Source organism: Cnephaeus nilssonii, assembly GCF_951640355.1.
Source record: "Cnephaeus nilssonii genome assembly, chromosome: 1".
Lineage (NCBI taxonomy): Eukaryota > Metazoa > Chordata > Mammalia > Chiroptera > Vespertilionidae > Cnephaeus > Cnephaeus nilssonii.
The window spans coordinates 5,480,229-5,505,000 of NC_137072.1; the positions used below are offsets into that span (position 1 = coordinate 5,480,229).

At 38.3% G+C, this 24,772-nt stretch overlaps 2 protein-coding genes and 1 pseudogene across 8 annotated transcripts in view; 1 reads left to right on the top strand and 2 right to left on the bottom strand.

Annotated features, from left to right (window-relative positions):
- The window catches only part of NEMF (nuclear export mediator factor), a 75,435-nt gene extending 62,105 nt beyond the window's left edge, over nucleotides 1–13,330 (top strand). For 3 of the 6 annotated variants that reach the window (XM_079771928.1, XM_079771930.1, XM_079771931.1), the window contains 8 exons: nucleotides 2,296–2,449; nucleotides 8,147–8,224; nucleotides 8,377–8,574; nucleotides 10,374–10,409; nucleotides 11,388–11,488; nucleotides 11,586–11,629; nucleotides 11,710–11,789; nucleotides 12,073–13,330. In XM_079771928.1, the coding sequence (XP_079628054.1) occupies nucleotides 2,296–2,449; nucleotides 8,147–8,224; nucleotides 8,377–8,574; nucleotides 10,374–10,409; nucleotides 11,388–11,488; nucleotides 11,586–11,629; nucleotides 11,710–11,789; nucleotides 12,073–12,150 (769 nt within the window). In that variant the 3' untranslated portion in view covers nucleotides 12,151–13,330. Of the gene's footprint in view, nucleotides 1–2,295; nucleotides 2,450–8,146; nucleotides 8,225–8,376; nucleotides 8,575–10,373; nucleotides 10,651–11,387; nucleotides 11,489–11,585; nucleotides 11,630–11,709; nucleotides 11,790–12,072 lie in introns of those variants that run through there. The other 3 variants (XM_079771929.1, XR_013813566.1, XR_013813567.1) reach the window with 3 other exon arrangements.
- LOC307102030 (large ribosomal subunit protein uL22-like) lies at nucleotides 2,457–3,055 on the bottom strand (annotated as a pseudogene). Its single transcript has one exon. The product of its transcript is annotated as a large ribosomal subunit protein uL22-like (transcript).
- A 161-nt stretch (nucleotides 13,331–13,491) lies between the features above and the next one.
- Nucleotides 13,492–24,772, bottom strand: part of KLHDC2 (kelch domain containing 2) — an 11,618-nt gene continuing 337 nt past the window's right edge. Inside the window, exons 2-13 of the mRNA XM_079772011.1 lie at nucleotides 22,132–22,211; nucleotides 20,242–20,359; nucleotides 18,407–18,522; nucleotides 18,042–18,123; nucleotides 17,790–17,873; nucleotides 17,035–17,115; nucleotides 16,902–16,960; nucleotides 16,441–16,550; nucleotides 15,532–15,604; nucleotides 14,206–14,293; nucleotides 14,058–14,110; nucleotides 13,492–13,813 (exon numbers count right to left, since the gene is read on the bottom strand). Coding sequence (XP_079628137.1) covers nucleotides 13,690–13,813; nucleotides 14,058–14,110; nucleotides 14,206–14,293; nucleotides 15,532–15,604; nucleotides 16,441–16,550; nucleotides 16,902–16,960; nucleotides 17,035–17,115; nucleotides 17,790–17,873; nucleotides 18,042–18,123; nucleotides 18,407–18,522; nucleotides 20,242–20,359; nucleotides 22,132–22,211 — 1,068 coding nt within the window. The 3' untranslated portion in view covers nucleotides 13,492–13,689. The remainder of the gene's footprint in view (nucleotides 13,814–14,057; nucleotides 14,111–14,205; nucleotides 14,294–15,531; nucleotides 15,605–16,440; nucleotides 16,551–16,901; nucleotides 16,961–17,034; nucleotides 17,116–17,789; nucleotides 17,874–18,041; nucleotides 18,124–18,406; nucleotides 18,523–20,241; nucleotides 20,360–22,131; nucleotides 22,212–24,772) is intronic.

A 24,772-nucleotide genomic window follows, 5' to 3' on the forward strand; every position in this document is an offset into this window, starting at 1 on the left:
ATTAATGAGGTACAGCCAACCCTGTCTCTGTTACGGGCTTCTTTTAAACCTCAACAGCAACTCCTTCTACAGTACCCACTAGGTACTCAGATTATGCCAAGTATTTTTTGCCCCACTGCTAACTAATCCTTACTTACATCAATATTTCAGTGATGATCATTTATTAAGCAGCTCTTCCCAAAGACTGAACAACTCTTTTAGCTCAGAGAGAAAGGGAAATCTCAATTCAGGAAAAGAATGGAGACACTGAGATTTAAAGGTATGGACTTAGTCCCTAACCGGTTTGGCTCAGTGGATAGAGCATGGGCCTGCGAACTGAAGGGTCCCAGGTTCGATTCCGGTCAAGGGCATGTACCTTGGTTGCAGGCACATCCCCAGTAGAAAGTGTGCAGGAGGCAGCTGATCGATGTTTCTCTCTCATTGATGTTTCTAGCTCTCTCTCCCTCTCCGTCTCCCTCCCTGCCTCTCTGTAAAAAATCAATAAAATATATTTTTAAAAATAAATAAATAAAGATACAGAGTTCGTTTTGGAGGTAAAGGTGGAAAATCCTGACTGACGTTACTTCTCTGTCCAGGATGTTAGTCACCCTTTAAAGTTATGGCCATTGTTTATATTGAGCCTCTTGACTTCCATACTCACAGCAGCTGTGGCTGCACTTGGATTCTTCACCTTTCTCAAGTGCTCCTTCCTAGTCTACCTCCTTCCCACAACCTCCTTTATTTATCTCTAGCAACCTCTCTACCCACATTCCAGGAGCCCCTCTTTACTTCATTATGAACAGTGATTCTTATTGTTGACATACTGAAACATGAATAATTTAATAAATGAATCTAGAAACAAAACAAACAAACAAACAAACAAAAACTTTTTTGAGTCCTGAATTCAGGAAATAGCCATAAATCTGTAAATACATTTGACCCTTGAACAAGGTGGGTCAGAAATCCTCATACTGTATAATTACAATCTGGCCTCGGCATCGGTGGATTCCACACCACGGATTGAAATATAGTTGACTCTTAAATAATACGGGTTTGAACTGCATGGGTCCACTTCTACTGGGCATATTAAGTGCAAACCTGTGTTGTTCAGGGGTCAAGTATAGTGTTATCTGAAATTGATACAGTAGTTGAGGAGTAAGAAATTGCTGTGAGTTCAGGTGTTTTGGGAAATTCCATCAGAAGTATTCCTTGAAAATATATTAGCACTTAAGTAAATGAAGATACAGAGACATCACTCAAGGAGGATTAACGTGAACACAAGGGAGTGGGAATTTGGAAGCAATATGCATAGTGCTTTTGAGGAAGTGATGAATAGACGGAGGTGAAAGGAGCAGAAAGTTCATGTTTGTGACCTGGTAGATAAGATTGACAAAGTGGAACTTACATTGGAAACTTAAAATGACAAACTAAGTATTTTGGATTTTATCTTGAAAGTAATGTGAAAAGGGCTTTTGGGAGATTTTGAATGAGAATGTGACATAGGTGAATAGTTAAGGAAAATTAATCTAGAAGTTCATGTAGAAAAGATTTTGGGGGAAATCCCTGGAGGAAAAGAGGGTGGGAAGTGCTGAGGACCTGGCCTACCACAGTGACATTGGGAATAGAAGAGTTTGAACATGAAAAATATCACAGCAATAGAATTTCCCTTTCATCCTTAATTGCTTATTTTTTAATCCATTTATTCAGCCAACCACTCAACAGATATTTTATTAAATAGCTAAGATATGCCTGGCCATTGTAGCTCAGTGATTGAGCACCGACCTATGAATCAGGAAGTCACTGCTCAATTCCAAGTCAGGGCACATGCCCGGGTTTCGGGCTCAATTCCCAGTGTGGGGCGTGCAGGAGGCAGCCAATCAATGATTCTCTCTCATCATTGATGTTTCTATCTCTCCCTCTCCCTTCCTCTCTGAAATCAATAAAAATATATTTTTTAAATAAAATAAATAGCTAAGATCTGCCAGGCCATGTTAATTACAAAGACTACAAATCCTGTTGCCTGGCTGTCAAGGGGTTAAGGGACTGAACGTAGCTACTAAGTAAGAGTAAGTCGAGGGTGACAGTTTGTTGAGCCTGATTGACAGAAAGAATGAAAAATCCATGAGAGAAAAATTTTAAGCTTTTTTCCTTTGTGATGATTATTGCTTCTTTGTATATGGTAGCTGGTGATTATCAGGTAAAGCAGAAGCCATGGTCTGTTATACGTTGTACATGTTCCCTTCCCCAGGTAGTTTTTTTAGGCACTAAGAATTTGAAATTCTAAGAATTAGATGTTTTTGTTTCGCTTACATTTAGGGAACTGAAGAAGAAAAAGCTTCCAAGTGACTTAGGGGATTTCGAAGTGATAGAGGGAAAAGACAAAGAAAAAGAAAGTGCTCTACACCTTGAAACGCATCAGAACACAAGCAAAAATGCCCCAGCTGTGCAGCCAGTAAAGCGAGGACAAAAGGTAATAAAACTTTGGGGTGAATTGGTTTTTTTTTACTTTTATTAGCATTTAACGCTGAATTTACTCCTGGGCCATAAATTTTTGTTTCTTTAGTTTCTTCTAGGATATCATTTCTTCTATGCTCCTCTCCTGGTTTAGAAACAGTCTGTTCCTTTGCAGGAAGGATCATCTCAATGTGGCAGGGAGAGCTCGTGTATGGGTTCATCTGCCCATGAGCTCCGTAAGTTCTGTGCTGCATCCTGGGAGCTCTGTTCACCTGGATGTGCTCAATGACCAGAGAATCTACATCTAAACCCTGAAGTTCAGCATCACTCTCTGCATTTTTTAAGCGTGTGCAGCAGGAATCCAGCACTCTATTTGGGCCACTCACCCTGTGTCCAGCCCCATGTTTGGCCTGGGCACACCTACCAACTGCACCACTGTAGTAATGGAATGGCACATATTGCTTCTGTAAAGTGACATCGTTCAGATACTTGGTGGCTTTTTGATATGCATACCCTTGGTGGCCTGGGCAGTTCCATGAGTGTTCTTAAAGTGAACACGAATATTTGAACCTCTTGATTTGCATGATTTTGTGGGGTTTGCTGGGTCAGATGAAACAGCCAACCATTTTCAGAGGTCACCACAGGCTACTTATGAGAAGAGCTGGGTTGAATTGTTAAAGTTAGTACTATATAGTTCACAAATGAAGTTGTGAGGTTCCCCTTAAATTTTTAAAATTTACATGAAATAGATGCTGTAGGCAAAATAATGATAATAATTCTAGCCCGGTCAGTGTGGCTTGGTGGTTGAGCGTTGATCCGTGAACCAAGAGTTTGCTGGTTTGATTCCCAGTCAGGGCACATGCCCAGGTTGTGAGCTCAATCCCCAGTGAGGGGTGTGCAGAAGGCAGCTGATCAATGATTCTCATCTTTTCTCTCATCATGTTTCTCTCTCTCTCCTCCCTTCCTCTCTGAAAATAATAAAAATATTTTTTTTAATGCTGTAGCGTGTAAAGAGGAGATTGTCAGTATATCAGTGTATCCTTTTCTAAAAATTCCTTTGAAGTCTTAATAAAGATCATGTTTAATGAACTTTCCTACATCAATAGTATCAGAATTTCCTGTTGTTTTGCCAGTGGGCTTCAAATAAGTGAAGGAGCATACTACACATATGAAAGGGAAGAGTAAATACTAGAGAATAGCTAAGGAAATCTTGGAAGATTTCCCTACTAGGTAGTAAAACCTTTCATGTTAAAATTATAAAACAGTATGGTGTTAATACCAGGTATAAAAACAGACAGATAGAATAGTGAAACAATAAAACCTAGATACAGGACCATTAATTGTATACTTAAAAATTTAGTATATGATAAAATAATATAGATTGTTTGGAAAGGTATGAAATATTAAAAATTAGTGAGTGGCTAGTCATGTTTTAAAAAGATACCAAAGTAAATTTCAGGGGGATAAAAGAACCCATCAGTAAAATTGTAAGACAAATAGCAAATCTGATAAAAAGAAATGCTTATGTAAACAAGGTGGGGTTTTTTCACCCATCAAATTAATAGATAATGTGTGTTCAATCTCATTCAATAAATGTTTTGAGTGCACAGCATGGGAATTCCCATCAGGAGTCCTAACAATGTACTTACTCTTTGACTCAGCAATTCCACTTTTAGGAATTTATATTTTAAAAAATCATGTGTATATACTAAGGATATTCATCAAGATATTTATAATAGCAAGAAAACTGAAGATAAAATTTTAAATAACCAATAATATAAAATAACAATATGGTATTTATACATTGAGATATTCTGCAGATACTTTAAGTTCTAAGGCAAATCCTGATGAAATTTTTACTAAAATACATTACATTTTTAGATTATTTTGTGGAGAGCTATCATCTTTACCACAGTGAGTCTTTGTGTCCATGAATGTAGACTATAATTATGTAAGACTTTATATTCTTCCATTTTCATCTAGCGTCTTACCTATCTTATCTATTCCTACTTAAAATTTTTATTACTTTTTATAATAAAGTGGCATATTTTTCGAACTTTCACTTCCTAGTTATTAGTTGCTGGTATGTGGGAAGACAGTTTTTCATATTCTTACTGAATTTTTAAAATATTTCATCTGTATATAGTCACATTGCTTGCAGATGATGGCTTTTCTTCCTTCTTTTCTAATCCTAATATCTGTTACTACTTTTCTTACATTTTTTGCACTGTCTCAAACATCAATATACAGTGTTGCATAGAGGTAATAAGTGTGCATCTTTGTTAATTACATTTAAGGGGACTGTAGCTAAGGTTTTTACCATGTTGTCTTAGAGGTTGTTGGTAGATATCCTTTATGAAGAGTTATCCTATCTAATAAAGAGGGAATATGCTAATTGACCCTCACACCATCACAAAGATGGCGGCGCCCACAGCCAATAAGGAGGGAATATGCTAATTGATTGCCATGCCCTCAAGGATGGCAGCGCCCACAGCCACAGGGCGGCAGGCGCGTGGCAAGGCCGGGCCCACCCCCAGGCAGGCCCAGCTGCTCTGCGCGCCTACTTCTGGAGTCCCCCAGTTCCCTCAGCCCCCCAGCCGCCCAGGGCCAGCCCAAGGCACAGGCAAGCCTCAGATGGCGGCTGCCCAGCCGCCCAGGGCTGCCCAAGGCGCAGGTAACCAGAGCCCACCAAGGCTTGCGCTGCCAGCAGTGGCAGCAGCAGAGGTGTGATGGGGGCATCGCCTTTCCCTGACCACCGGGTCGCCTCCTGCCCCTGAGGGCTCCCGGATTGAGAGGGGGCAGGCCGGGCTGAGAGACCCCCCCCTCTAGTTTTTAATAATGATGAATTAAATTTTATTGAATGCTTTTCTGCATGTATTATTTTTACTCTCTTAATCAGTTAATGTGGTAAATTACTTGAGAATATCTATTAAATTGCCCTCTAATTTCTTATACTGTTTTTGTGTGGTTTTGGTATGGTTATACCAGTTTCATAAAATAAGTTTCAGACTTTTTCCTCTTTTCTGCTCTCTAGAACTTGTATAAAATGGAGGTTGTTTGTTCCTTGAAATTTAATAATATTTACTTATAAGACTGCCTAATATTTAGGGCTTTGAAGATAGGTTTTTTTTTAAGTACGAATTCAATTTCTTTAGTGATAATAGGTCCATGCAGGTTTCCTGTTTTTTCCAGTTGGTTGTCCTAAGTTATATTTTCCAAGAAACTGTTCTTTTATCAGGTTTTCCATTTCTTGGTTCAATTTATTAGTAATAGTATTCATTTTATTCTCAAGATTTTTTTCCTGTCTTTTATTTTATTTATTCTAATATATTTTTATTGATTTCAGAGAGGAAGGGAGAAGGAGAGAGAGAGAAACATCAGTGACAAGAGAGAATCATTGATTAGCTGCTTCCTGTATGCCCCACACTGGGGATCTAGTTCACAACTTGGGCATGTGCCCATGACCTCCTGGTTCATAATGATGCTCAACCACTGAGCCACAATGGCTGGGCTATTCTCAAGATCTTTTTGAAATATAATGTACATATAATAAAATGCACAACTCACTCTTGAGTCTTTCTAAATAGCATCTATTCCAAAAAATTACTTCTTTAAAAAATGTTTTTACTGATTCTTTTTTTTTTTTTTTTTTTTTTTTTTTTTTTTTTTAGAAAGAGAGGAAGGGAGCGGGATAGAGAAATAGAAACATCTTTGATCAGCTGCCTTCTGCACGCCCCCTACTGGGGACCTAGCCCACAGCTCCAGCATGTGCCCTGACTGGGAATTGAACCAGTAACCTCTTGGTTCACTTGGGTCGATGCTCAACCTTTGAGCCACACCAGCTGGGCCAAAAACATTTTTCTTAATCACTATAGATTATTTTGCCTGTTTTTGAACTTTATATTAAAAAAATCATGTTATATACTCTCTTTTTTTAAAAATATATTTTATTGATTTTTTACAGAGAGGAAGGGAGAGGGATAGAGAGTTAGAAAAATCGATGAGAGAGAAACATCGATCAGCTGCCTCCTGCACACCCCCCACTGGGGATGCGCCCGCAACCAAGGTACATGCCCTTGACCAGAATCGAACCTGGGACCCTTCAGTCTGCAGGCCGATGCTCTCTCCACTGAGCCAAACCGGCCAGGGCGTTATATACTCTTTTGTCCAGCATGTTTCACTCAACATTGTATGTCATGCATGTAAAAGTAGTTCATAGGCATTGCTTATTAGCATTCCATTGTATGGCTGCCACAATGTATCTGTCTACAGTATTGTTCATAGACATTTGTATCTATGTCATTTAGATCCACGAGTATGCATTTCTGTTGTGTTGTAGTGAGTAGTAGTATTGCTGGGTTGTATTGTACATGTTTGGCTTTAGTAGGTAATACTCGTTTCCAGAGTACATGTACCATTTTCCCAATAAGCACTGTGTCAGAATTCCAGTTGCTTTCCAGTTGCTTCATATCCTCACTAACTTTTGGTATTGTCAGGTTATTTTTTGGTCATTTAAGTGTAGATATACTGAAACCCTTTTTTTGCTTTAATTTGCATGTCCCTGATGACTAATGATATTGAGTACTTTGAGTTCTTTGAAATACTGAATACGTCTTTTACTGATATATTACAAATACTTTTCACATTTAAAAAAAAATTGCTTTAATCCTCACCCAAGGACATGTTTTATTCATTTTAGAGAGAGAAAAAGGCAGAGGGAGAGGAAGAGAGAGAAACATTGATGTGAGAAACATCCATCAGTTGCCTCCCATATGTACCCCGACCAGGAATCAAACCCACACCGTGGGTATGTGCCCTGACCGGGAATCAAACCCTTAATCCTTCAGTGTACAGGATGATGCTCTAGCCAGCTGAGCCACACCAACCAGGGCCCAATACTTTTCACATTTTGAGACTTGATTTTTCCCCTACTTTTATAGTAGTGTTTTTTGATGAGCAGCATTTGTTCATTTTAATGAGTCTGACTTATCAGTCTTTTATGTGTGTATGTGTCCTGTTTAAAGAAACATTTAAAAATTAGGAATTTGTTGGTTTGGGCCCTAGTTAAGTCTAATCAAGACAAAAATCTTTGAAGATGAGGCCTAGATAGAAGTCTATAGTTTTAAAAAGCACTAGGATGTAGCTTGAGTAAAGATTTCACTAGTTCCATTATGAAATTCAGTCTTAAGAGCTTTGATAGTAACTACCCAGCCTCTCTGTGCTGCCTTGTTTCCTGTTCCTCCTCTGTATGTACTAGTATATCCTGACTCCAACCTAATGCAGTGACTTGCTATTATTACTGCCTTGTCTTTACCTTATAATCCTGCTTTTACTATTTTCTCAGATAGTATAAAATGTATTTCCTTTAAGACTTTCAAGTCTTGCTTTATTCCCCCCCCCCCCCCCCGCCGCCACCGTTCTTGCTCAAGCTCAGAGAAACATCTTTCTCAAAATTATCTTAGATAATTTATATGTACCTCTACTATATTTAGAATATGTTGCATTAATTTATTCATACTTTTATATGTATCTTCTTTTTCCACCAGATGGTAAATTCCTTGAGGGGTGAGGACTATAATTTATCTATCTTTAGAATGATTACTTGCTCAATAAGCATTTTTGACAGAGAACTAAAGAAGCAATTTCTCTTTACCAACATTTCTCATTTTTTTTACTGCTGAATTTTTCCAACAAAAATCTTTTGATTTTGTAGAGTAAAATGAAAAAAATGAAGGAAAAATACAAGGACCAAGATGAAGAAGACCGTGAACTCATCATGAAATTGCTGGGGGTGGGTAATATCTAAAAATATTTTCCTCCTTTGCTTTTCAAGGGCATCCAGACCCTTGCCTATTATATATGCTAGACACTCAATACACTTTTGTTAAAATAGTGACAATATTGAAAATACTGACATTAACTTCTTTCCTCTATGAATTGAAGTCTGCAGGTTCAAATAAAGAAGAAAAAGGGAAGAAGGGGAAGAAAGGAAAAATGAAGGATGAACCAGTGAAGAAACAGCCCCAGAAACCTAGAGGTGGACTACGGGTCCCGGACAGCATAAAGATAGAAACTCCGTCCTTCGAGGTTATAACTCATGAGTTACAAGACTTGGCTGTAGATGATCCACATGATGACAAGGTAAGGTTACCATACAAATGTGGGCTTTTGCTTCTTATTTAGGGTGACCAATCATTCTAGGGTTCTCAGGACATGGGACTTAACAGTGCTAAAACCAGGACAAGTAATAACCCTATCCTTGATGGAAAGTCACCCTAGAAATAAACCTGTAAGACTAAAATTCCAGTACATAAACATATAAGAATCGTGGTGTTCATAGTTGATAAAGTTTATCACAAGTCTTTAAAAATAATCAGTTTTCTGGAACAGGCTTTATTTGATTCTGGTGGGAACTCACTAAATAATTGGGACTGTTGTTGAGTAGAAAATACATTTGCACTTCTCGGGGCTTTTGTACAGGAATAGATGCTATGTTATCTTACGTAATGTTGTGAGTGGCTACACAGTTAAAAGTGCCAAATGCCCTTATTTCAAAACCAGTGAGAAGTTAACATTTTTTCCAGTTAAGATGGTTGCATGGTTATTCTATCAAATGAGTACAAGGCTAGCCCTAAGTATATCTTCTTACTTGAATACATACATCTTCTTAAAATTCTGAGCAAAGGACTTAAATTTGTAAAAATTTATTCAGCCTGTATTTTCATTTATAGCAGTGAAAGCTTTGGTTTTAACTGTGTGTTCCATGAGTGCAGGTAATGCTCATGGAGATTCTAAATGTGTTGCTATTTTCCCCTGTTGTTTAGTAATAATAAAATTCATTTCAGTCCTCAAATGTTTACGGTTCTCATACTTGTAATTCTGTAAACCTTAGACTTACAAGTATTCATTAAAGGTGTTAACTTTGAATGTTCTTTCATGGACATGTTATATCCAGATAGGTTTTTAATGTAAGCAAAAATTAAGCTTATCTTACTGTGTGGAAATTTATCCTAAAACTGTTGAACAGAGACTAAAGTATAAAAGTTCTGTTTATCAAAATTCTGTTTTCTTTTTCCTTGGCAAATGCATAAAGCTTAGTTATTTGTCATTTTTATTATTTTTTTTTTATTTACAAATTTTTAATTGATTTTTAGAGATAAAGGTAGGGAGAGGGCGGGGGGAGAAGAAGGGGGCGGGGGGGAGAGAGAGAGAGAGAGAGAGAAAGAGAGAGAGTCATCATTGTGAGAGAGTAACATCGACTGGCTGCCTCCTGCACGCCCTGTACTAGGGATTGCGTCTGAAACTTGGGTATGTGCCCTGACCGGGAATTGAACCAGCAACCCTTTGGTGCACAGGATAATGCCCAACCGAGCCACATTGGCCAGGGCTATTTGTCATTTAAATTGTCCTTACAACATTCACCGCTTCAGCATATACTCTATGGCAGAGATTTTCAACTGGTGTGCCACAAGAATTTTTAAAACCTGTAATACCTGACTATTTAGTCAGGAGCACTGATCTCTTTTCCCTTAGATTAAAAAAAAAAAAAGACAACAGCCAACACAATAGCTGTCCAATGTGAATAAATCAAAATTATACTTATTTTGTTGGTCAGATCAGCAATATATATATATATTTTTGATGTGCCACAGAACCTTAGTAATTAACTTTATGTGTGCCATGAGATGGAAAAGGCTGAAAATCGCTGCTCTATGGGAAAGTCCTTTTTTCAAACCTCAGAGAACAATCCTTTTTCTCTTTGAATGGCATTGCTTTATGAATTATTAGACACAAATTAATTCAGTTAGAGTCTTGGGAAATGGAAGAACACAAAAATTAGATGTGGCAGTCTTGTTAAATCACTATTTCTTTCTCATAGTTTTTATGGTGTGGTATTTTGATTTAAGTTATAGCTGACTTTTAAAATTTTATATTTGGAGCAGGAAGAGCAAGATCTGGATCAACAGGGAAACGAGGTATGATTTTGTCGGGATCCCTATCACAACACTCTGACTGCACGTCAGCTCCCAGAGCGTTTGACACAGTTAAAACTGAGAAGGCTACGACAAGGCTCTAGTCAGACACTCTGGGTTTGAATCCCAACTTTGCTGCATATAATTGCAAACTTGGAAACATCATTCTTTGTGCCTGTTCCGTCATCTGAAGAACGGGGATGATAATTGTCCCTACTAGGAGAGAGCTGTTTTGAGAACTAAGGTAACATGTAAAACATTTAGAAGAGCTCATGGCACGTAGTACCAAGCATTTTGTCTCTAAATTTACTCATGTTAAAAAAATATGGGCAATCTTATAGGCAGCCACCGAATGGGAAACTCTAAGCCCTAAGAATTCTCCTTAGGAAAAGGTAAGAGAAGGTCTAGCCCTGAAATTTTCCACTTCAGCACTATGAATATTTGGGGATGGATAATTCTGTTGTAGCTGTCCCATCCTTGGTCTTTACCCACTAGATGTCAGTAGTGCTCTGTTCCCGTCTCCTCCCCATCCCACGTCCCCCCCCACACACACCTCTCCCCCATTTGTGACCACCAAAAATGTCTCCAGACATTTTCCAGTGTGTTCTGGGAGCAAAACCCCCTCGTTGAGAACCACTGGTCTAGCCAAAGATATGTTTCATTTTAATCCATAGTAGTTTTCCACAACTCAAGTAACACCCAGCAGGTTTTTTTCTCCCTTTCTCTTAAATGGATTATGAGTGCCATTTTGAAAATCATTGTTCTCATTTCTCATTATGCTAGGAAAAATGATAAGTAGTCAAGAATATATATTTAAACACCAATTGGTCTTAAGCTCTTCAGAGCTATAAAGCAGAGTTTATGGCTATCAATCAGAAAAAGATAAAAATACATTGAGATACTATTTTGACAGGTTTTAGAATTTTTCTTTTTTAGAACTGATGTGAATTACTTTAATAATTGTTTGTTTTCCCTTTTTAGGAAAATCTGTTTGACTCTTTGACGGGGCAGCCACATCCTGAAGATGTACTATTGTTTGCCATTCCGATGTGTGCCCCTTATACCACCATGACAAACTATAAGTAAGTCATCACCATTTACCTAAAGCAGCTGTCGCAACAGTGATTTATAAGTTGTTTGTAATATCTGTTTATTAACATATACAATTCCTCTTTAAAGATACAAAGTGAAACTTACTCCTGGAATTCAGAAAAAGGGAAAAGGTATTTAAAACTTTTTTGAACTGTCATTTTAAATATTTCTTGACTGGACAGAACTAGATTCTTCTAATTCCTACTTACAGCTGCAAAAACAGCCTTGCATAGTTTCATGCATTCCAAAGAAGCAACAGCAAGAGAAAAAGACTTATTCCGCAGTGTCAAGGTAAGGTATTCCTCCTGAACTTTGTGAAGATTGCACAACATTCTGAAAATGTCAGCAGTTACTTGCTGTTTTTTTGTTCTTAATTTATTTAGTAGATGCAAGTTGCAGCTACTGTTTTGGTAGAAAATGCTTCCTAGAAGCAGTATCAAATAAGTAGAATCACTTCACATAAAAATTTTAGAAGTGCCTTTCTTTTGATAGCACAGGATACATAAACTGTCATAAAAAGAAATATGATTGACCATATAGAATGTGAAAATATTCAGCAATTCTCTTTTTTTAGGACACGGATTTATCAAGAAACATTCCTGGCAAAGTGAAAGTGTCTGCACCCAATCTTCTGAATATAAAGAGGAAATAGCTGAAATGACATCCTAAAATATATAAGAAGAGCCACTTTTATAGTCTTTTGGAAGTTCAAAGATGAAAAACTATGTAATAAGACTTCAGCTTTTAAAAATGAACTAAACATTACCTTGCTATATTCGCCAAAAGGACTTATTTTATTCCACTTTTATAGAGAGGAGACACTGTCTATGATAGGATTTCCAAAATATTTGTGGACAGTTAAATGCTAATTGTATACATCTGTAGTTATTCTAAATTTTCTTGAAATTTGTGAGGTTAATAAGTATTCATTTCATGTTGTAAAGAAATTGAATAGTGAAATGGCTCACTTAGACTATTGACTTGGTAGCCTACTATATTTAATGTCTAATATATCTATCACTCACAAGCCAATCACAAGTTGTTGGTTTGTTTTTTATCTGGTGGTGGTGGTTGTTGGGAGCAGTTAAACATTTAGAATTGATTCTTGAAAACCCTAAATATTGAAGGAGTAAGTTTCCTTCTGTCTTATACTTGTCAAAATGTATATTAGACCAGATTTAAAATATAAATAATTCCCATGACTAAGCTTAAGAAATAACACCTTGAAGAAATTGGTGTTGAACATTTCCATGCATTTATACACCCTCACTTTTCACCTTCTTTCTTGTAATCTCATTCAGTTCTGTACCATTTTATTTTCCACCTCTAGTAAGTATCAGTAGCATGTTACTGAGTACCTTAACCTATAATGTCAGAAATGCACTTTTAGGGTTACCAGGAAAGACTACAGATCCAGCTTTCTTCTGTTTCCTAGCAGAATGGAGAGTAAGGTCACACCTTATTTCCATTCTTTTATGAGCTACAAAACTGCTACTTTTTAAATGATCAGATAACAGCTACTTATAGTCAACATGACCACTTCCCCCAGACCTTATACCAAAGCATTTAAGGTCAAAGTACTAAACAGCTGTCCTTCCAGAATTTATTTACCAGTTTTCAGTCCTATTGAGAGTATTTTTCCATTTGAAATTGGTGTTTAAAAAAACTTTATAATTATGTAGCCTCATATTGTTAATACAACAAAATAGAGTATTCTTGCCATTAAAAAACATCTAAATTAATTTTTGAAAATAACTTCAACTTGGGGGTGGTGTAAGTGTATAGATGATGTGTTGTGGAATTGTGCACCTGAAACCTGTATAATATTGTTAACTAGTGACAACCCAATACAATCTCAATAAAAGGAGGGGAAATAACTTCACCATTTTAAGTGGTAAGAATGTTTCTACCGATAGATATCTTGAAGTTATCAAATATGAAATATAACTACCATTCCTTGGGGTAAAGCCCAAGTATTTTCCTTTGTTTTAACAGAAGACATTTTTACCGGTGTTAAATACATTTATTGTAAACTTTAGACACAAAAATAGGTTCTTTAGGCCATTCACATGCACATTAAAACCAAAAAGCTGCAAAACTACACAATGCATATAACTATACAAATGATGCCACTCTGATGTTCACAGAATTGCTGTCCATGCAAGGTGTTCAGAGGCATGATCTATGAAACCTAAGACCCAGAAGTGTTGTTACTACCAAACCTCTGATGAACACTGTGAAGTAAGTGTTTTGGAAGGCAGTTCCACGAGTTGGCTAACATTTCTTTAAAGCAAATGACTGCTTCTAAGCTTAGCCTGAAAGAACAAGAAAAGAGAAAAATAATTTCACTTTGCTGTTTTTATCTTAATAGCCCTCACTTGAGCTATTAAGATAAAAAGAAAGAAACCATTTTCTTTAAAGGTTTTCATAGGAACTGGTTAGTTGGATCCATGAAAGGTTTTAAATTATCCATAAACCTAGTTTTTTAAGAGCACTATTTTAAAGTGTTAAGAAACACAATTTTAAATACTCTAAAGTTCCAAGTAAAAAGCTACTTACCTTACAAGAGATTTTGGTTGAACTGAAAATATGAGTACTTCATTACTGTGTGCCTGAAAAATATAAGAAAACATTAAAAAGCAAATACTTCACAAATAAGTTTCAGCAATATTATGAAGTCTCCTTTAACATAAGATAGTATACTTACAGCTCTGTGATGGACAAGAAGGTTATTGGCACACCCACCAAAAACAATTACTTCTCCTTCATCACTGGCACAAGCTGTATGCCATAATCTACATTCAAAACAAAAGCTTGAGTTTGCAGTCACCCAAAACACCAAGTTGATCATTTATACTACAGAATAGACTGATGAAATAAAGACTAGAGATCTTTAGTTCAGACCAAAACATCATGGTGTGAGAAGCAATTACCTGAAAGAAAAGTAGCCAATGCTAGAAAAATCAATGTTTTATTTGGATGTCAGCATTTCCTCTTTGGTCCAGACCTCCTATGCAGTGAGGGGTTTGAAGTGACACTGTTCTCTAGATCTCTGTTAGCAATACAGATCTGGGGGAGATGTGCGGTATGTGGCCTCTTCCGCTTTCCATAGGCAGGGCCAATTGGCCTTACACAAAACATCTGAGGGATGCTGAACCTGCCTCAGGAAACAAAGCATCTGCAGGCCTGGTGATTCTATGGGAAGAATACGTGTACCAAATGGAGTCTTAGTGGCCTGACTATACTGAGGTTAGAGGCTTAGGAAAATGCAGGTTGACATATCTTAATGTGCTTTGAACACCTAGTTTGACTATCATTTCCTTTCCAGCCTTTGTACAGTTCGAGGTTAACAACAAAAATAACTGGGTGTTTTATAGGCTCTTTTTTCAATGGCTTGACTTCTTACTCTTTGTTATGCAGTGCTATTGAAAATCTAACGGAAAGTTCTTGATTTTTTCCCCATATACATTAATTAAGGTTTTGAAATTCTCTCCTTTCCAGTTCCCTTTTCTTTTTTCTTCTTTTTAACCTTTTGCACTCAGATGTCGAGTGTGACTCGACAGGTTAGCATTAGAATAAAGGACTCAAGAAAAAAGCAAGCGAGTGCAAAGGGTTAATAGTAGCCTAGATGCAGTTCAGTTCACTTAGGTAAAGAACTTGATTATAAATGTTAACTATATCATTAATTTTGTGATAAAGGAAAAAGTAAAAATCAAAATCCAGTCCTGTTTTTCAGAGATGATGGAAAAGAAAGCATCTGATACTAGGATGAGTTGGGTTTTTTTTTTCTTTCAAAAGGCTTATGTTAAACCTTAGTGAATGCTAGAGTATTTATCATTCTGTCTTGTACACCTCTGTGGACCTCATTAATTTAGTTATAAGAATTACCTTTTTTTAAAATATTTTTATTGATTTCAGAGAGGAAGAGAGAGAAACATCATTGATGAGAGAGAACCATCGATTGACTGCCTCCTGCATGCCCCACACTGGGGACTGAGCCTGCAAGAGAATTACCTTTTTAAATAGTTCATACCTTGGTTTGTCAGTGTAGGGGTGATTAAACTGTAGCCATTCATTTTTACTGATACAGTAAGTCCAAGCATCACCTGATGGAAACAAAACAAAACCAAAAAAAAACTATGAAGTATGTTCTACCAATGTGATATTGATATTTAAAGGACACAACTTTAGCAAGAAAGGTTATCAATCATATTGTGAGTAGATAAGAGAAAGTATATTTCCTTTTATCCTCTGCAATTAACCAAGTAAGCCCTTATATATTAGAGTCCTTCAGCAAGGCTTTTAAGTATTCCAGGGCATTTCTTTACAGAATGGATGTATGTCTTAGTATGAAAACAATTAATTGGATTATGGTATAAGGTCAAAATTAATAGTAAACCTTCCAACCAACCCTATAGCCCTAATACATCCAAATAGACTAATTTTTCCCAACTAAGTATATATGATAAATGAATGATAATGATTTATCATATTTTCTTTTAAAGAAGGAAGTTGAGGTGGTTTGAAATATGATTTTTTAAATTGATTTCAGAGAGAGGAAGGGAGAGGGAGAGAGAGAGAGATAGAAACATCAATTCCTCCTGCATGCCCTCTACTGGGGATTGAGCCCACAACCCGGGCATGTGACCTGACTGGGAATCAAACCGTGACCTTCTTGTTCATGGGTCGACGCTCAACCACTGAGACACACCAGCTGGGCTCATTTTTTTTTTTTTAATTGATTTCAGAGAGAACGGGAGAGAGAGAGAAACATCAATGATGAGAATCATTGATTGGCTGCCTCCTGCACGCCCCCTACTGGGCCTCTAACAACCCGGGCATGTGCTCTTGACCAGAATCGAACCTAGGACCCTTCAATCCACAGGCCCTATCCACTGAGCCAAACTGGCTAGGGCTGGGCTCATATTTTTAAACGACTTACTTAGTGGCTGTTTATCAGTGGTAAATCCTCCAAAGAGAAAGAGATGATCTGAAGAAACTGGTGTCAGTGAGTGCCAAGATCGGCCAACTGGGCACATGCCTTGTGGAATTCTGAAAATAGTAGCCAAGTTATAATACAGACTTCTAAAAGTAAAGAAATACTGAAGTTTTCTTTTAAAATGTATATGGGATTAAAGAAAAAAGAGACTTTAAATTTAAAAAGGCTTTTTTGGTATTAACTTCATGCTTTAGAATGAACTGTTTTCTTTGACGGTCAACTTTAGACCTTTTCTTTTCACCAAACATTGAGCACATACTATATGCCAGGCACAATGTTAATGGGAACTGGAAATACAGAAAACCTAAGCAAGTACATTTTATACTAACAACAGAGAAAAGGGAAAAATGCCATTGAAATTGTTTGAATAACTTTTCTAAATAATTATCTAACAAGATACCTACAATTCATTCCACTCCCATGTATCCAGATTAAGATAGTGAAGATCATTCATTCTAGCATCCTAAAAAAGGATAATTAAATAGTTACCATTTTGAATAATTCAAAGCAAGTCATTGAAACTGTTTATATACTCACCCGATATCTGCCTCCAAACACAAAGCCCTTATTTCCAACTGTTGCACAGGCATGGGCAGCGCGAGGTGAAGGTGCTTTACCCTATTAGTTACAAAAGCAATTTAATAAACAAGTGAACGTCTTATAAATACCAGTCTTCAGAGCACGAATATACTCATATAGTAATGGCTAATGTGTCTCAGGTGCTATGTTAAGTGCTTTGTAGTAAGTCACTTAACCCTCATATGTTCTACAGTTACAACGGTTTGGGCTGAGGATACCTCAATGACAAACCACTTTCCACGTAAGAATATGCAGACTCTTGAGCTTTCAAGCTGAAGTATAGACTGCTAGTCAATAGCAGTACTAAAGCAGACTAGTAAAACTGGGAATTTTAATTTTATATTTTTGAGGTGTATTACTAAATGGGCTAGTTAATAAACAGAATGCTTGTTTTATTTTTATCTAAAAGCTAGCACATTATATGACATCTTTATCAGAGGAGAAAGAAACTGATATTTGAGGAACTTAAATTCCAAGATAGTGCTAGGTCATTTATTAAAACAGTAGCACTCAGTATCTATTAGATAATAGATGCCGGGTTGGTCTACACAGTCATTAAACTTTTCTGAGTTCTAGAGTGCTTGAAGAATTATGAAAGCTATGGCCCTTCTCCAGAAAACAAGAAAAATGAACTATCAATATTAACACCACCTCCCCACTTCCCTTCTCTAAATAGTCATGCTTTAATAACCCATTATTCTTCAGTAACTCACAGTAGTTATAGGCTGACTCCAGATAAATGTTTCAGTGTCTAAAATATGTACATGATCATTCCATCCTCTTGGGTGACTTGAATTCTACAGAAAATAGTTATTTTACAATTACTTTACAAAGAGTGTTTGCAAAATTAAATAGCCTTGGTCTGATTTATTAATTATTAACAAAATGAACAAAACTACTACCAAACAAAATGTATTATTTCAACATACTAAGTAGGCCATATGCAAATATGAAACTTCACTTACCCAAAAAGATGTTTCATCAAATTCAAAAGTTCCCAATACTTTATCTTCAGGTAAATATCCATACCCTCCAAAAAATATTAACCTATTATATTAAAACAAAAACTTAAGACATTAAAATTCAGATATGCAAGTCAGTATACAAGAGATTTTTCTTCTTTGTTACATGAGTTGCAAAGGCACAGTTGAGTATACGAAAATACTCATAATAATGGCTATATGTCTCAGTGCTATGTTAAGTGCTTTGATGTATTAATTCACTTAATCCTCATTCATTCTACAGTTACAAAGGTTATTAGCTAAAGATACTTGAAGGCAAACCACTTTCCACATAAAACCCCAAACCTGTAGTGCTGCTGCTAACTCACCTGTTTTTATATACCCAGACACCAAGTTTATCCTTTGACGACGGAGGAATTCCTTGGCAATCAATTCTTTCCCACTGTAATACTCTCTCTGTAGACCTTAAATCCAGCATGTAGAACTGTCAAAAGCAATGGTTTCAGTTAGATTTGGTTATGTGAAAGAAATTCAACCTTGGTATTTAATTTTGCTATGGTTTATAATAAGAATGTCATCTAATTTAATACTACATACGTGTCTACAAACTGTTCTTGAGTCCAGAATATAAGTTACCTAAGTCACTAAGCATCCTGTTTAGTTCAGCTAATTTTTTTTTTCCACAGCCATACTTTTTTGGTGAAGGAATAGAAGTATATTGGTTTACATTCTGTGCTTTAGATAGGCACTTAGAGTTTACTGATCTAATTTATGGGTATCAGGATGGTATTATAAAAAAAAAATCAGACTCAGCAATTGCACTCCAAATTCAACTTAAACATGTCTTATGTGCCTACTTAACTCTAGGAGCTAAAGACAAATCTTAAAAGATTAAGCATCTTTAAGGGTTCACATCCAGGTGCTTGAGTAAATCTGACACACACACACACATATCTATGTTTTTATTTTATTTTTTACTTATGACTCCCAAGCCACTTGATATATTAGTGACTACAATTTCTCTGAAAGCCACAGCTCTCTTTCCCAAGCTTCCTCATGTTGTGCAAAATTATTTTTCTCCTTGGCCCTAAAAAATACAAGGTTCAACTACAGCCCATAGCTGTGCTTCAGAACCCTTTCTTTAAACAAAATCTTTAAGTAAAAGCCTAAAATATAAAAACAAAAATGGTGCTACTCGTGTTAAAATGGTAGTGGAAGGGGTGGTCTGGAGCCACCTAATACCAGTCTGCTCCTCTCCCAGGTGCCCTGGAATTCCTAGGAGCAGTCTGAAACCGTCTCAGCCACATGCTCCATCTCTATTGGACCAGTTGACATTTCCATGAACAACATATTTGTATACACTTCCGCATCTTGATACCTATATCTTGGCTCCCCCTTGGAACTGTATTATTCAATTCAAGCATCACCTTCCTACCACACACAATGTCAAGGAGTCTTTTTCAGATTCAAAAATAGTTACTGAACTACCATAGCCAGGCTCTGTGTATCTCTGTACCATATGCTACTGAAATCATTCACCTGTTATATGTGTCCCTTCTAGAATGAGCTCCAGGAGACACAGACTCATTCAGTCTCCAATGTCTAACCAAGTGCTCAGCATAGAAGGTGCCCACGAAGTTGCCAAATAAATGAATTTATGAGTCTACCTAGATCATATGCACCTTTCTGATTGATTTCATCCGTCTACTGGCCTGAGAGAACAACTGATCATCTTTTTCCTATTTGGGTAAAACATGAACAAAGTCTGAATGACAGTATCTCATGGGGCCAGATCATAGAAATGTTAGTATATACAATTTTGTCAGTGTTAATTTATCCTTATGGCTTTCTGAGTAGTGGCCTGTTAATTTTTACCCTGCCCCCCATGATTACCTCGTTGTCATCTAATTTACTGTTATTCATCTAACACTCCAGGTTGCTAAAAGAACAAGTAGCTGCAAAGAACACAAAGAAAAACAACATAGGAAGTTACTGCACACAAGTTACCAACCAAGTTGATTTTATAAAAGGCCTAGATAAATACAAACTGGTAGACAAAATACTGAAATGCACATTCATACCATAATCAAGTACACGTATTTTTTAACTGAGACAGGAATAACTATGAGCTAACCATAGAAGTATAAGTTGTCTAAAAAAAAGAAAAAAACTGCCTTGAACCGTAACCCTTAGAAACACTAACCTTATTCGTGTTGCCTCGCGAATGGTGTCCTCCAAACAAGTACAGCGCCCTGTCTACGCACACAGCACAGCTTCCTGACATGGAAGGAGGAACATCACCTTCAGCGTTCATTTTTTTCCTGAGGGGAAAGCAATGTAAATAAGCCTCCCAAAAGGGAAATGCAAAAATATTTTTATTTTTCTTCTTCTATTCCCACAATAAAGGGGAAAAAATAAAAAGAACAGGTTGACTAGATCATGTCTGGGGTCTCATCTAGCTCTAAAATCAATTCAGAGAAAGAGCTCTTTCCTCTTCACTCCACAGGCGTGGCCAGCTGGTCCTGCACAGAGGCCGAATGAGAGCTCCTAAAAGCTACAGTGTCGCATTGCTCTAGGAGCACACCATTTTAGGTTTTTTAAACTAAATTGTTGGCTTTTTATTTACATGGCCATAAAATGGCTGTTTTGTTTTTGTTCTTGAGTGGGCCAGGCAAACCACGTCCCAGTCCTGAGAGATGAACTCAGTAGGTGTTTTTATTCGGTCACTGGTAGCCATTCCGATGAGTCCGATTCAGGCTGTGTGTAACGCTCCAGACACTGACGGAGTCCTTACTACAGGTCAGCACTGCTCCCAGTGCTCTGCATACTGACACATTCTGAATCTAAAAATGAAGCTGAATCAAAACTAACTAAGAAACAGAAGATTCAGAATATTAATAGGTCACTCAAGGTCTTCTCACAATATCACTTTATAATAAGGTTTTACGTTTTAATAGGCTTATTTTTTTTAATTATGGGGCTGATTTATTATTTTTAATTATTCATTTATTTTTTATTCCTCACATGAGGATATTTTCCATTGACTTTTTAGAGAGCAGGAAAGACAGAAATATCGATGTGAGAGAAACAAACCGATTGGCTGCCTCCTGCATGAGCCCACCAGGCCCCGGGGCAGGAGGAGTCTGCAACGGAGGTACGTGCCCTTGACCGGAATCGAACCTGGGACCCTGGAGTCCCCAGGCTGAGGCTGTCTCCCTGAGCCAAACCGGCTAGGGCTATGGGGCTGATTTTTTAAAATATGTAGAATTCCATATTACAGGGATACTATTACATATTTCCAACTATCTAGAAAAAGATTGGCAAACAGCTCAGAAAACAATGATTAACTATGTACAGAAGAATCCTAACATGCTTAGTTTAACTGTTAAATCAAGTGGGAGTACTATTCCAGTTCTGAGATCTGTAATATGTAATATATGTAAAGCACAAAGTTCTCACAATGCAAATCGAGGGGGAAGACTACTGCAGAAATCCTCAAACACGACTAACCCAGCCTTTTGAGAATCAACATTAATCCTGCCGCAGACATACTCCGAGTCCCACTGTCAGGAGACTAGCAAAAGACCCTGTCAGCATATCCCTGAGGAAGGCAGATTTAAGTTAGTTTTGTTTCTTAAACAAAACATACTATTTCATGGAGATTTTAATGTTAGAACTCATTAAAATAAAATACCATCTTTATTTCTAGTACATACAATCTATAATTTTTTGCATTCAAGATGCCACATAACAAAAGACACAATCTTGAAAAATACATATTTGGAACTTTTGTTATATTTCCATTCCAGGATCTGAAGCCTCTACCTTTATTTTAATAATACTATGATACTTTATAGAGCCCTGAATAGAAATTTCTCCAAGGATCATAAAAATATCTAGTAATTACTGATATTTCTGAAGAGACACTAAAGAGTAAGCTTAGCAGGTAGGCCAAACTAGCGCAACTTTTTCAGAACATATAGTTTAGCATCTTTAACTAAAATGTTTTTATTCATTAGAATGGGCTTTACAGAGTTTCTTTTTGTTTGCAACATTATTTGAATGTTTTAGTCCCTCTTATAAATCCAATTACCATCTTCCAGTCTCCATGTTGTAGATCCATAGTTCTTCTCTAGGCAGATAAAAGTCATATAATCCTCTGACTTGGTTAGTCTAAGAACCAAAAAGAGAAAATTGAAAATATAAAAAATAATTGGTATTCTAAAGAGGCACTATTGTATGTTTTTTTCATATCTATCTTATTTGAGATACTGAGAATTATGGAAAATTAAATAGGTCCAACAAATCCATCAAATGCACAGTCCTCCCTACCCCATGCTACATACTCAAAGTAATGCTTATTAGAGACAGCTCTTATTTCCAGTTTCTGATAGAGCAGTTATCACGGTGTAGGTGCAATGGAGCAGGAAGTTAAGAGATCACCAGGAAGTCTCCAGGGCCACTTGATCCTGAACAGACCATGCACCAAATGTCAGCTGCATGGCTTCAGGAGAGAGGATCCCTGTGCAGTGGTCAGCAGACTAAAGACAAGTCTACCTTTAACCCTTCACCCACACTGGCACGTGATGTGTAGTTTTCTAGCCATTGTTTCCTTTAACCCATTCATTCTCCACCAAAATGCAGAGGGTAGCACTGCAAATATGCAAATATTAAGTCTTTATGCAATATTTGAAGTTCCTTGTTCTGCTCCATTTCCTTCAGGTAATAATTTTTAACAGACTGTGTGTACCACATGCTCTTAGAGCTAGATGAGTGCTACCCATGATTGCTTTATTTAACACTCACAACCACCCTTAAAGGTAGTTGATATTTCAAGAAAACAGGTTTTTTAGAGAGGTGATTTGCTGAAGGTACTTGGCAAGTAATAGAACCAGGATTTCAGCCTTCTTTCCCTGAATTTGCAACTTCAACTGCTATCTGACCTCTCCAGCCTTTGAGCCTCGCTGGCCACTTTCTGAACAATGTCAACATACAGCCAACAATTGCAGTTCACCGAGAATGGGTGCCAGAGTCCAATAAGCTTGAGTATTAAACCGGAATAGAGCACCCGGCCACGTGAACTTTTTGCTTTTCACTCCACCACTTGCAAAGGGAAAGGCCAGAAGACAGGAGGCTGACCCTGAGTAGATGAGCCTGGCCTAGGGGGAAACGGACGACTGTGTGAGAAGCTGGGGTTTACTGCCTTCAAAACCATCTCCAAGAGCTTCCTGTGCCTGCGCTCAGGGTTCTGGCCAACATGTGGATAGCCTGTTTCTAACCACCCACCTAGTTCACTGCTATGCCTCCACCCTGCCTCAGCCCTCAGCATCCACCACCTCAAAAAGAGCATCAGAAATATTCCATCCTGACCACCCCACACCTCCCCACGCCCAAAGAAAGTCCCATTCCCTCAATGCTGATTTTTACTGATAGAATTTTAAATAAAGTAGTCTAGACTGAAATATGATTGACCAACAGGTTTACTTTTCTCCTTGGGAGTTACTTACATTTCAATAAGAGTCACCACATAGCTACCCCCTTCCTCTTAACAAGTACCCTCTAAACACCTACTCATTAGAGGCGGAGGAAAACACAAATTAGATTGGCAAAAAAAAAAAAAATACTTTTGTTGTTAAACTACACGAAATAATCAGGACTGATACAGCACTTTATCACATCTATCCTTTGAGTCATCTCAAAAGCTGTCAACTATGATCAGATCAATGACCATGAACTGAAATTTACTGCCGGAGTCACAAAACAAGTCATCAAAGGAACAGATGTACTGGACTAGCTTTCAAACAAATGGGGGAGGGAGGAGATCATTTTTTCCCCAATATGTTTTCATTGATTTTAGAGAGGGGAAGGGAGAGAGAAATATCCATGAGAGAGAGACATGGATTGGTGGTCTCCCATACGCACCCCAACCAGGTACCGACCCTGAAGCCTGGGCATGGGCCATGGCCTGGGATGGAACCAGCGACCTGTCAGCGCAGCAGAGGATGCCCAGCCGAGCCCCCGCGCCAGGGCGGAGACAAAAAGGGCCCAGAAGAATGCCTGTGGTGGGGATGCAGGAGGGCCAACTGAACAGATGGCACAATATAGAATGCCGAGTGTCACAGGGAAGTTCTAAAGCGCAGAGGAGGCGAGCTAGCGGGCAGGAGGCCCCAGGCGGCGGCGGCAGAGAAAAATGCAACTGGCAACAAATTACACTGTTTACCATTCGGATCAAGGCGCTGTGGATACTTTTGGTTACTGGTGGGGCGTCTCCATTAATTTTCTTAATGGAGGTTTTTTCCTGAAAAACCCCAGCCCTGTCTCAGCGGGAACAACCCCAAAATGCTGGAACAGAGGGAGGGCCCTCCGCAGCGGTGCGGCGGCCCGGGCGGGCGGGCGGGAGGTCGGAGCGGCGAGGACCCCGGGCCTCGCAGACCTCCAGGGGGCGGCCCGGCGGGCCCAGACCGCGGTCCCGCACGCCGCCGGCCCTACACACACCCCAACTTTTCAACAAAAACAGGCCCGTGCCCTCGCCCCCGATAACGCTCCCGGGTCCAACAGCCTCCCGCCGCGAGCAGCGGGGAGGGCGGGCGGGCGGGGTGACAGCAGCCGGGAGCCGCGGGGCCGGCCCGGGGCTCGAGCGAAGGTTCCCCCCGCGGGGGGGACACAACCCAGCGGGCGCGGCCCGGGGTCAGCCGCCCCGGGGCCCGCGGGCCGGACCGCCCGCCCGAGCGCCG